This window comes from Megalops cyprinoides, chromosome 17 (assembly GCF_013368585.1).
Source record: "Megalops cyprinoides isolate fMegCyp1 chromosome 17, fMegCyp1.pri, whole genome shotgun sequence".
In the NCBI taxonomy this organism is placed as follows: domain Eukaryota; kingdom Metazoa; phylum Chordata; class Actinopteri; order Elopiformes; family Megalopidae; genus Megalops; species Megalops cyprinoides.
In genome coordinates, this window is record NC_050599.1 from 30,764,480 (window position 1) to 30,777,838 (window position 13,359).

The 13,359-nt window shown below is 40.4% G+C and overlaps 1 protein-coding gene across 3 annotated transcripts in view; it reads right to left on the minus strand.

Moving 5' to 3' along the window:
* The window catches only part of LOC118792153 (ena/VASP-like protein), a 35,533-nt gene that overhangs the window by 3,514 nt on the left and 18,660 nt on the right, over positions 1-13,359 (minus strand). For 2 of the 3 annotated variants that reach the window (XM_036549880.1, XM_036549879.1), the window contains exons 4-10: positions 12,093-12,156; positions 10,539-10,603; positions 7,942-8,207; positions 7,518-7,606; positions 6,868-6,904; positions 5,954-6,014; positions 630-687 (exon numbers count right to left, since the gene is read on the minus strand). In XM_036549880.1, the coding sequence (XP_036405773.1) occupies positions 630-687; positions 5,954-6,014; positions 6,868-6,904; positions 7,518-7,606; positions 7,942-8,207; positions 10,539-10,603; positions 12,093-12,156 (640 nt within the window). The remainder of the gene's footprint in view (positions 1-629; positions 688-5,953; positions 6,015-6,867; positions 6,905-7,517; positions 7,607-7,941; positions 8,208-10,538; positions 10,604-12,092; positions 12,157-13,359) is intronic. The other variant, XM_036549881.1, reaches the window with a different exon arrangement.

Consider the following 13,359-nt stretch of genomic DNA (forward strand, 5'->3'; position numbering starts at 1 on the left):
TGTCCATCTCAGTTTGTGCACACCACCAATACCTCTCACAGACCTTTGTTTATAAACCAGTTCAAACCTGCCCAAACCTGTCCTGCTGCTCTGCCTTATCAGCAGCACCCCTACAGGTAACCTGAAGCACAAAAACACACCCAAAGGATGGCCGGCAGGTCACCATTTGCCCCCTGACCTGTCCATATCCATTGGCTTCCTTATATAATCCTTTTGCACATTATATAAGTTGTGTTGACCTCCCCCACTTCAGTGTTGCACCAGTTCATGTGGGATGAAGAACTGGGGACACCAAACTCCTTGGGACAGTTTATTGTGTTGTTGTTTGTGTATATGCTCATCCTTGAACTGGATACTTGACTCCTGTGTTATGACCTACACACCACCGTGACAACATTATCCTGAACCAAGTGTATGCGTGAAACTGTCCCCTCAGTTTCAGGGGCAGTGGTACTCAAAGTAAGCACTGTTTGTTCTCTAAAATCATCTGCACCACTGCTCCCCAAGCAGTACATCACCAACCCAGAAACTAGTCTGAAAAGGTATGTCCTACCTATGTATAAGCACTACCTTTAGGTGGCTCTCTCACATCTGCGTACTGTTTAATGTTCTGACTGTAGCATGCAAACCTTGATGCCATTGACCTGTCTGCGGAATTGGCTCGATCCCAGGGCCTCTTCACAGCATCTGGGAAGAGAATGTAAATTTCGTAAGAGTGCTGGTGCAGCAAGTTAACTAATGCAATCACTTTCAAATATTAGCCGTTATTACACCAAATTATACAAAAACTGATAATCAACCAAGGATAGGAGATGATGGAGGTGATGAAGCAATTGCAAGTATGCAATTGAAAGGAAGTCATCCAGCATTTTGGCCTATTAATGGAACCGGTTACAGTGGGAAAGGTTAAGTCTTGTTTGCCTCAAGCAGTTGGTATTTTCTGACATCATTTACTAGATACCGGCAAAATTTGTAAAGGGCTTTGATGACTTCTCTGAAAAAATCTCAGAGACCAAAGCATGAAGCCTTCATTAAGGTCTGCTGTCTGTAAGGCCAATGGCAACTCTCTCAGAGACCACAGAAAGAAACCTTCATTAGGGTCTGCTGCCTCTACAACTAACAGTCACTCACTCTCTCAGAGACCACAGAATGAAGCTCCTAAGGCTAATGGACATCTAGTCACTTGTTATGTTACTGTATCAAGGTTCCAATCAGTATTGTGTCTTTAAAAGCAGGAATATTAGGAAACACAAAAGCTTTGAGTGTTTGAATGAGCATTTCATCCTGTTCATGGGTTTGCTACATTTTAGAGTGTCTCCTGTCTGAATAATGCCAATTGACTTGTTGACTGCTTTGCTCATTGAAATGAGTCAAACTCTCATCTCAGACTAATCTAAATTAACGTGTTATTTTGACAACCCTACAGTAATGCAATAAAATAAAATGATTGTAAGAAATAAATCTGAATTCTATTATGTTTGGTTTTGTAATAAATTTATTTTTGAGCCTTCACGTTGAGGACGACATAGCAGCAAACTCATCACCTAAGAAGATAGTCGATATATATACTGGACGCAAAAAAGGCGTTTACTTCTACACTAGGTAGGACACTGGTTATTTAATATATATATTTTACAAGCCTACTGTAAGAACAGGTGACACTGTTGCTGAGCATTTTCTAATTGTGTGCTTGTGTGCGCACAATAAGTTGCATATGAGTGAGTATGCATATTTCATAGTTTTCAATTTAACACGAAATTATTTCATGTGTACACTAAATGTTTTAAAAGAGTACGTGGGAAATGAAAGCATAACAGTATAAAATAAACAAATTGACAGAGCACTTTTAACAGACTTTAACTTTATGGTTAGTGCACTTCATTTGTGTGCGCTCATGTGTGAACGACAAATAGCCCGCGTAAGCCGATGTGTGATATAGTACAAAGTGGTCAGAAACTGATTTGATGTGCTGTGTTGTTTGGCTTTATAGCAAGCTTGGCACTATTGTCTTCTGGTTCTGTATGTTTTTGTGTAACACGCCACGCAACAGTTGGACTGTGTACTGACGTCAGTTAAAAAATGTTTGCCCCCCCCCCCCCCCCAGCGCAAATGTCAAACTCCGCCTATGCCGACCTATCCCACCTTCCATTCATTAGTAAGATGCTTGAAAAGACAGTTTCAGTGCAAATAAACTCCTTTCTTAAGGAAAACAATATATGGAGGAATTTCAATCAGGCTTTAGAACATACCACAGCACTGAAACTGCTCTCACTAAAATAATCAGCGACCTCAGACTAAACTCTGATGAAAATAAGGTCTCAATTCTTGTCCTCTTAGACCTAAGCGCAGCGTTTGATACGATGGATCATGATATCCTAATCAATCGTCTTGAAAAGTTGGTTGGTCTTTCTGACTGTGTGTTAAAATGGTTAAAAACATACATCAAAGGGAGAAAGTTTTACGTCAATCTTGGAGATGAAGAGGATCTGAGGAACATGACATCTGTTTTGGGGTTGCACAAGAGAGCTGCCTTGGTCCATTATTATTCTCACTATACATGCTGCCACTTGGTGACATCATTAGAGAGCACAATGTATTTCCATAGTTCCATAGTTTCATAGCGGACGACACGCAACTGTACATCTCTGCTGAACGAAATGATACTGCAGCTATAAACTCCATTGCTACCTGTCTTTTGGCAATAAATAAACGGATGAGCAATAATTTCTTAAAGTTAAAACGAGGACAAAACTGAAATCTTACTAGTTGGCCCTAAAACAAAAAGAGAAATTCTGTATAATAATCTGGGGAATTTAACTCCCTGGATGAAATCCGAGGTTACAAGTCTTGGTGTTATCTTAAATTCTGATCTAAGCTTCAAGTCCCACATTAACAAGGCGATGAAAACATCATTTTTCCACTTTAGGAACATAGCTAAAGTATGACCATTTATAAATCAAAAAGATGCTGAAAATCTGATTCATGCTTTTATTTCAAGCTGACTTGATTACTGTAATGCACTTTTTACTGGCCTCCCAAAAAAAAACCACTGAGAGACTTCAGCTCAATCAAAACTCTGCAGCTCGGCTATTAACTAGAACCAAGAGGAGAGAGCACATTTGTCCAGCTTTAGCTGCTCTGCACTGGCTTCCTGTAAGATCTAGAATTGATTTCAAGGTCCTCCTCCTCATATACAAAGCCCTTAATGGGCTAGGACCAAGCTACATTGCCAACTCCCTTGTCAACTATTTGCCATCAACAACACTGCGATCATCTGCTGCTGGTTTATTGAAAGTTTTCAGCAACAGCCAAAAGAAAATCAGGGATGAAGCCTTTGTCAGTTACACTCCAAAGCTATGGAACACACTACCTATAGATATCAGGGAAGACAGCACACTAAATATTTTTAAAACTTATCTCTTCACTTTAGCCTTTAACTAGCTATGACTTCCCTGATGCAAGCCTGAAATTCTAGCTATGACTTTCCTGATACAGGCCTGAAATTCTTTTTATGCAATACTTCTTTTAAAATGTTGTATTTTAATTGACTTCATGTATTCTATGTATTCTTTTAACTTAATTTTTATCTTATTTTATTTTATTATGCAACTTCGAATGTTCATTCGAATATAAGCACTCGGTGCATGTAACTTCTTTATTTTAAAGCACTTTGAGCTGCATTTCTTGTATGAAAGGTGCTATATAAAGTTTATTATTATTATTATTATTATTATTATTACTTGTGCTACAAAGCTAAAATAAGAAAATGAACCAATTAGTGAAAAGAGCCAATATGTATAATTTCTGAAAGACTATCTTTCATTTCCAGTTGTAGTTAGGAAAGTCTTTGCAGTAGCTATACAAAACACAAAAACTTGACTTGCTTGTGTGTAATTTTGAATCTGTGTGATTTTTATGACTAAACCTTTCTTACGATGTTGTTTCTGTCCCTGTAAGACACTGTCACTGGTAAAGGGTTTGCCTTGGGTGGGTGCCAGTGGGGGAAACACATGTTTGAATCCACATGAAAGAATCTGTACAAATGTTCTTAGTTCAGTGTATGATTTTAATGATTGGTATACTTTTGAATCAAGAACAGTTATATTAAATTTGAAATACGATTTTAAATATAGCTGATTGTAATAACACAGTCAGTGCTAGTACCTATATCTACAACAAAAACACACAGGAATAATTACACCAAATTTAAAATGTATAATAACAATAGATACTATATGATAGATAATATATGAATACTGAGGATAATTTAATTTAATTAATTGAATGGACTGGGTTTTAGTACTCAACTACCTCACTCCCCTCTCACTCTCCAGGTCTGTCACACAGAGTCTTCCCCAGTCCATTGGTTGGTTTTGGTTTGTGCAATAATTTAATTCAATAATTCAATTTACTGTGCAATAATTCATAGTGTGTATTTGTATATAGTGTGTATAGTGTGATGTCCCTAGAGGTGCTGTATTGGTCTGCCTATATTTAATTTACTCAAAGCACTGGACCAAAGTCTATGTGTTCACAAACTCACATGATGTGATCAGTGGTTGTATCATGATGTCCAATGACGGGTTCAGAGCACAGCCTGCCACATGCTGAAGGCTCACTCCCTCCCACACATACATACATGTGCTCTTATCATGAACCGAAAGTATGACTCTTTTAAAACTAATACACAATTTAAAAAGCTTGATCATTTCTACTCCACCAGCTCATAGTTTTGAAATTTCCCCTTCAAGTCCTCATTAAGACAATGACATTGACTGAGTCATATGATCATTCATTTGATTTGAGACTTATTCATTATCTGTGTTTAATCCAGTAAACATGACCATCATGAATGTGCATAAGTTAAACTAGTATACTAATAAAGATGACATAAGGACAGTTATGCTCATTATGATTTGTATAATGAAAACATTCCTTCTCCTCCTCACATTAATACATATTCGATGTGATAAAAAGGCAATACAATCATTCATAAAAAACTGAAGCATTCCAAATAGCCAAATGCACAACTATTCATGAGTGCGACAAACAGAATATTCAAACAAGTAAAGCAACAATATTTGTTCATTTAAACAGTAGTACAGCACAGGAAACACAGCCTGTAATGCCATCATATTTGTTGGATGTGTTGCATTCTGAGTGTGGAGTATTAATATTGCACCTTGTTATCCAATGTTTTGGAACAAGCACAGACATATCTGAGTGCATACTGGTGCTATCCCCTATAATTAGGCATCTCTCTATGATAATAAAAATGGCCTATATCACTGTAAGGAAAGGCAGAACAGTAATCTATATGGAAACAATTTATTCAATATTCATTGTGTCAAGATCTATTTTCGTAATCACTAAGTAAATCTATTGCAACTCATTAGCAGTTAGAATAACCCACATGGAAGTGAAAGTAAAAAAATGCCAGCATAAGGCAAGATTAACTATGAAATTAGGGACAGTGAAAAAATTGTGATATAATGTTTCTGGTACTAGTAAGCATTCTGAAAACAGAACCAAGATGAACCAAGATTCTGCTTCACAGGCAGCACTCACATTTTATCAAACTGCAGGGCTCTCACTGATCGCAGTGTTTAAAAATGAATCGGTTGGATTTGCTTGAGCTGTGCATTGAATTCTGATCTAACATCATCTAACAAGTCAATTGTCAGTTTACACACATTAACAGTAATTAGTAGCTAAGTGGGACTAAGTACAGGTAATTGAAGCAGTAGTTAAGTTTAAGTGATATAGCTGTTGATCAAAGAATAGGTAGACACACAAACCCACTTGACTTTATAATACAAACAAACATACCTCCAACATAAACTACTTTTACAAAGAAAGATCATAAAGATTTACTTAGCTCAATTAGGCATAAATAATTGAGAGCTTAGTGGCAATGAAATCCTACCAAAAAAAACAACCAAAACTGTTGTACCTGTGGCATTTTGCTGTCCAGAGCCACGTGTGACAGGTGAGGGGGACATGCTGGGGTCCTCCTGCACAGTGTAGAGATGGCAGTCAGAAATCATTGGCGCATTTCTACGGTATTCTTCACAACTGTGGAATCCAATGCAATCACTGACATACATCTATGGTATTCTCAACAAAACAGCTCAAAAAATTTAATGATAGGAATAGGCCATTCAGCCCAGCAAGGCTTGTCATTTCATCTATAGTCTACAGTGTATCTAGGACTCCATCAAGCCTGGTTTTGAATTCTGTAAGTGTCTCTGCTTCCACTGCAAATCCTGGTAAGATACTCCATGCATTTATAACTTCCTGAAAGAAAAAACAACTTATAGTATCTGTATTAACTTTAGCTTATGAACCCCAATCAAATCTCCCCTCACTCTGCTAATTTCTACACTAAAAAGATAGTGTTTTGATTCTCTATTTATAAGTTATTTGTTTGATACCTGGGAAAAGTCTTCACTGTACTTTATCAAAAGCTTTGTTTTCTTAGTGAGTGCCCAGAAATGGACACAGTACTCCAAATGTGGTCTGACATTATATAACATGGGGGTATTATATAACATTAGTATAACATAACATTTGATTTGTACTCAATACTGATAGCTATGTGCCCCAGTATCCTATTTGCCATTTTTACTGCTTCATCATCATGTCTAGACCTAGACAGACTTACCTATTACATCCAGGTCTTTTATATGTTGCACACGCTAGTTTTGTGATACCTTCTGTGTAAAATAGTTCTGCCTTGTAGCTATGAAATGGGGGAGGCTGAGTTGGAGATAGTTGGAAACACATGTTGGAGACACATGTTGACCACAGCAGGGACAAAACAAATATGTCCCTGTCCCTGTGTGCTCCATCCTCACCCACACTCACGTTTTGCCCGTCCTCCTCTCTCTCTGTCACTTTCCTTCTGCAGGTAAAAGATTGCATGATGTTATATGCCAGCATATTTAAATTATCTAAAAGGAAAACAATACGATAAAGATGACAGGCCCGCTTCCAATGGTTATGAACAAAATGGAGCTCTTGAAACTAACATAATATAAATTATAATGTCTCAATGCGACTCATTTTAAGTACAGTACACAAGCTCATTTTACACCAGTGGGTGACAGCTTGGTATCATAAAAAAAACTCTACGATACAGTATAGGTAATATATGTACCTTATTTAAGGATAATCAGTAGCCACTTATTATGTTAACATTATTTATTATTTTATGGCTTGTTTTTATTTTAGAAATGCGTTTCAGTTTGATGCCTATATACTGCGTTACACCTGTCCCAATGTGATATGAAATTAATATATTCCATAACTAAATACAAGCTTTATACTGCCTATCATTCCGTATAAGACTAGCCAAATATGTGAATAGTTAAATATCTGAACAAAATGCACAAATACACAGATGTGGTACATTGAAACTGGAAGCTCCTGTAATGTGAAACTGGAAAAGCTTGAAACTGGTGAATTTAAGGGGTGATTGTGAGGATGGATTCAGATTGAGAGTGTGGCAAACGGACCGCCGTGCCAGAAGTGCATGCATCTCCTCCATCAGACCCCCACTGGTGCGATTGGCATCGTTTTTGGACCCTGTGGAGCTGTCCTCGGGCTGTGGGCACAAAAAGCAGACACCGACTTCATTTGGCAGGGGACACATATTGGCACAAAGTGCAATTATAAACAGCTATTTGAACTGACAGAGCCAAAGCCTGGACTTGATTGCCCACTGCTCTCCCATTTTACCGTGACATACCCAAGGCATACCTATGCAGCTCACTCTGCTGACACTCTCTACTGCAGATCATTGCTTGTGGATTTGCATATGCACAATAAACCCATAGCTCACTCAACCTGCATAGATGGTTGTATAACTCTGAGCACCCTGTGTAGTGTGATTTTATCACTCACTCTGTGTACCCTGCATAGTGTGGTTATATCACTTACTCTCTGCACCCTGCGTAGTTTGGCTCCAGCAATTGCAGCAGCCAGTCCTGAGACTGCATGGGTCTGTTCCACCTGCCTCCCCATCCCTCCCCCGGCCGGCAGCGGAGGGGGGGGGGGTGGTGCACCAGTGAAGGCTGGAGGTGGGCCTGGGGGTGGTGGTGGAGGTGGGGGTGCTCCAGCACACATAGGGGCTGGAAGACCAACTGGCATAGCCATTGGAGGGGCAATGGACAGCACAGGGACATGGCCTGACAGGACAGTTGGACCTGTGGGGATAGAGAGGCAAAGATTCGTATCACATTGTCAGTCCAGACTGACCAGCCCACTGTGCTGTAAGGCACGCTCTGGGACCTGTATTCTAAGTTCAAGTCCTGCTCCACAGCTGTGCTACACTATGGACCGAAACTCCATTTGCCTAGCCACAGGGCCGCATTAAGCCTCCTCCTGAACACATCTGACAGACACCGATTCCAACGTTTAACAAAGGTGTTGATTTGGTGTCAATTTACAGCAACCGAGGAAGCCACGTTCTAAATACGTGTTAAACACAACGCTAAATAATGAACATATCTGAAACCTATTTCTAACATTTAACAGTGGTGCTTATGTGGTGTGATTTTATACAGAATACCGACGTGTTCAAAGTGTTTCATAAACGTGTTTACCACATGTTGTCACAATTCGGTCTGTCAGAATCGCAGACTGAATCTTTCACATGTAACTTATTTTTTATGCTATGTAGCACACATGGTTTGTTATGTTTTCATTAGGGTTATTAAGCGTCTCATAGTTTTCAGTTTGCATTTGCTATATTTTTAATGTTAAATCGCTGTTTCCTCAAAGCTAAAAATAGCTTTTTTTTTTGGAAATTTTTCCAATCTTGTTTTCTAATCACACCGGTTTTAGCATATGTTCTAAACGGCTAATCACACCGGTGTGACCGTATGCGCGAAAGGGTTAAATTTTGTGAGTTCTTGATTGAACTGTTGTAAAGGGCTTGGCAAATAATGGGTTTTTGTTAGAATAATACTTGAGAATTGCAAGTTCCTGTGGCAACCCCACATACCTACAACAGACTGAAGAAGAAATAAATGAATCACAGTCCACACGCCTAAGTGAAAATTGGCACAAGTCTGAATCAATGCAAGTGCCAAAGAACCTTTTATCATATTTTCTAATAGCCTCGTGAGACATTGCTGTGAAGTGACTAGCCTACAAACTCCACTCTCACTGACACTGACGATTAATTGTTGCGACAGGACAATGTAGGCTACTCTACATTTGGGAAACTGGACCAAAATGTTCAGTAAGATATACAATCAAAAAACCATAAAACCCCATTCAAAAAGTATGTAATCTGCTGTTCCCGGGGCCCCCTAGTGGCCGGGGCCCTGGGCTACAGCCCATGTTGACCAATAGGTTAACGTGGCCCTGCCTAGCCACTGTTTAAAGGCAGCTTACGTCTCTCTGCTGTACTGGTGATGGTGGTGCTTCATTTCAGAGGCCTTACAAGCCTGACTGCAGCCCGTGTGCTGAATGGTCAAGTATGCAATGTTATGTTAACACACATTCATGGTATTTAGATAAATAAGAATATTCCACAGCCACAAATGAATCCACTCTTAGCTGACATGAACAGAGATAAAACAAACAATTATGTTCAGATCACATATTCGGATACACCTGCCAGGACGCCCTAAAGCTCTATTTCTGGCGGAAAGTACAGGGATAGGGCTTGCACCAAATGTGTGAAGGTATGCTTGCCCCAGGTGTCTGTTATCCAAAGTATATCTACACAAAAAATTACTCACAGTAGGGGTTCAGAAGGAAATATTGCCAAAATGCCTGACTACTAGGAAACTGCTGAAAGCCCTGTCAAACTGGGCTGTGTGACATTGAGAGTCAGGATTAAATTACACAAATAAGCCATCTGAATTCTTTAGGATCATTCTTTTTATTGACTATCACTGCATACCAAACGTTATAGCACACGATATGCAGGAAATCACATAAAAGAGCAGAGTAATCATTCATGAAATGAATTACCAATTACTTAAACAACAGCAGATACATTCAAAGATGCATGTTTAGCAAAAGAATCACAGAAAACGAGGGGCTCTAACAATAAGAACTGTAGAAGGAATGGGGTTGCAGCAAATGACACTTCTGACCATTCTTTCACATCTATGCGACACAGCGATGTCCCCGGTCCAGTTTAGCTGTGGTATATTCCAGTGACATGTTTTTCATGTTGTTATATATTTTTTGAACTGAACACATTTGGAAATGTAAGTACTGTTTTCTTCACTGATAGCTCTGGAGAAAGCTACACATGGAGGCTACATTTTTGAACTTCTTTTAAGGTGATTTTTTTTGTGAGAAAGAATGTGTGTCTTTATTTGGCAATAATAAACAGGGACTGTTGCCCAGAGAAATGCACTTTGTGAGGCTGGAGAGGACTGTGGGCTTTGTATTGTTACGTGTGAGGACAGAAAACACTGTGGGCTTTGTATTGTTACCTGTGTGGACAGAAAGAACTGTGGGTTTTGTACTGTAAACTGTGAGGACAGAAAGTACTGTGGTCTTTGTATTGTTACCTGAATTAGATGGCCATCGCTCCCTCTCTGCCTGTGCCTGCACCTGTTGCTGCTCCATGAGCTGCCTGTAGATAAAAAGAAATACTCTGTGAGTAAGGCCAAACACATGCCCCTATATCCAGCCTAACAGATGCCCCCACATCCAGCCAAACACATACCCATGCACATATTTCCACAAGGTATTTTAACTTCAGTAACTTCTGCCTTAATTCCTACATTTTGGCTTCTTTGCTAGTTAGTAGGCTTATGTATTGGCTGGCATAGCTATATAACCATGGCGTGGTTTATCAGTGCTATCTTACCACACCAATTATACTGCTCATCAGTGTCAGCTCAAGAGATATGTCACTCACTTATCTTCATGATTAGCTGTATCTATTTCCCTGGTTTCAGTTATAAGTTTTAAAGCACCTCTCCTTATATTTGAAACTTTTACACAGGCACTCTCACAAAGCATATCAAGCAGCATATCAATCTGCTCAAGAAAGCTTCAAAATGATATACGACATTAGCAGCATGTACCTTAGGTAGCTGAGATAACCACAGAAATACTGCCTGATCAGCAGTGATCAGCATAAATCTGTATAGATCAGCAAAGATCTGTGGCGACCAGCAGAAGTCTTACTTGTCTCTGCAGCTGCCACTCATGCACCACAAGGGAGATATGGTGGATGAACATGAGTGCTCTGGGTTACAGATAATGATGGGAGACTCTTTGGGAGGCCTTTTCAACTTCAAAATGGATGGAGTGTCATGTGTTGTCACTAACTTGAACCAGTCATTGTGTTTTGATGTGAAGAGAGAGGTCCTACATTTGGTTCATCCAAGTCAACAACTGCCAGTACATGGTAGCTCCACCTAGTGTGCTTGTAGCAAAGGGCGAGAGCAGTCACCCCGTCCGGCCTCGAACCCGGGTCTACGAGGTACCAAACATGCAACTTTGACCGCGACGCCAAAGAGCCAGGCTCGTTGGTATGGCAGTCAGAGCGCATACTCAACCGTAGTGACGGCACTCCGTCACACTGCCCTCCCCTTCGGGAAGCGCACCCATGTGCTTCACGCACCATGGCGTCCCTCACGCATTCCCCTGCTGTACTTCTCCCATCCCAGGGTGCCCCACTCACCAGTGCTTCACCCATCTCTGGGGTCCCTCACACACCGGGGTCAACTGAACCTGGGGGTCCCTCATACAGCTCACACACCGGGCATGCCTCCGATGGCCTCGTGGCAAGCCATCCCACTTCTGACACCATTTGTAGCAAAGGGCGAGAGCAGTCACCCCGCCCAGCCTTGAACCCGGGTCTACAGGGTACCAAACATGCGACTTTGACCGCGACACCAAAGAGCCAGGCTCGTTGGTATGGCAGTCAGAGTGCATACTCAACTGTAGTGACGGCACTCCGTCACAGTGCTGCTCATGAAGCCTGACTCTCCTTTCACTAGTTACAGCCGTGGATACTGTTACAATGTGGTCTGAACGTATCAGTTCTGGTTCAGCACAGGTAATAATGTCCTTCTGAATGAGCATTTGAGTGCTGAATGTGCAATATCCACCTTCTCTGCACTTCCAGGTCATCAGTAGTAGGTCCGTTCTGGGTCTGGTGCTGTACAGCTTGGCCTGAGTTGAAGAAAAAAAGGAGTGTTCACTTTTCTAGTGTTCCCAAATCAGACTTTGTATTTAGACTTACAGGCCTCATTAATTATGTGTAATGTCATAAGTGCCTCCCTTTGGTGCCTCCAGACAGGGATGTACAGCCTGGCTACATCGCATCATCATTGACACCTGCGGAAGTTAAGTACTGTGCATTCAGTACTGGGCAGAGGGAACATGTAAACAACGGTAATACCATATCACCGAAATGAAGCCAGTGCCTCTCACTCTGGAGTTAAAATGACACAATTCACTAAATATCCCTCATTCCACACACACAGACACACACACACACACCATGCACGCACACATGCACACATGTAGTAATCTGACTGCAGTGCAAAGGACGCCAGTAGGGGGCAACCTTCTCTCTGTAGACAGCAGAAAAATAAATGTGCCAATGGAGTGATGGGAACACTGTTCAGTAGGAGTCAAGGTGTTCTGGGTGAGGCTCTGACTCACTGTCTGTTACTGAGGGGGTAGCTCATGGAAAGGAACCTTTGTTCCTGCAAAATACTTGTACTATTAAGTTGTTTGCTAGCATGAGAATAAAGATGCCCTTGGGGGGGGGAGGGGGGGGGGGGCTGGGGGGGGTAGCCATCCGCTACCTGTCCAATGGATGAAATACTTATTTAATCTTATTTTTAACCATTTTGTGCACTTATATATTGGTTATTGTAAATAGTTCACTGTCCACAGAGTTGAATGTTGAATCTCCTTTTCTAGGCAAAGTTTTGAAAAAGCAGTCTTATTACAAGTGACCCAATTTCTCTGTGAAAACAACATCCCAAATTAGTTTCAGTCAGGCTTACCCCAGGCTTAGACATTCTTGATTTCAAAGTAAGCATGTAATCATATTTAAAATATGTTAAAGTTTCCACTGAGACACATCTTAAAAACCCTAGTTATATACCTTTTATATACCTTGTTTTTTGCATGCCTGTGTCAGTCTGATGATAAAACACGCATGCACTCATCTCATCTGGAATAGACTATAACTCCTTGTTTTTTTGGTATCATTCTTGTTATTGAAAAGCTACAACTTTTGCTAAATTTCTGCTGCAATCACAACTGTAACAAGAACCAAAAAGGAAGATCATATTTCTCTTATCCTTGAATCATTAATTTGGCTTCCAGCTGATTTTAGAATTGATTTTATGATTTTTCTGC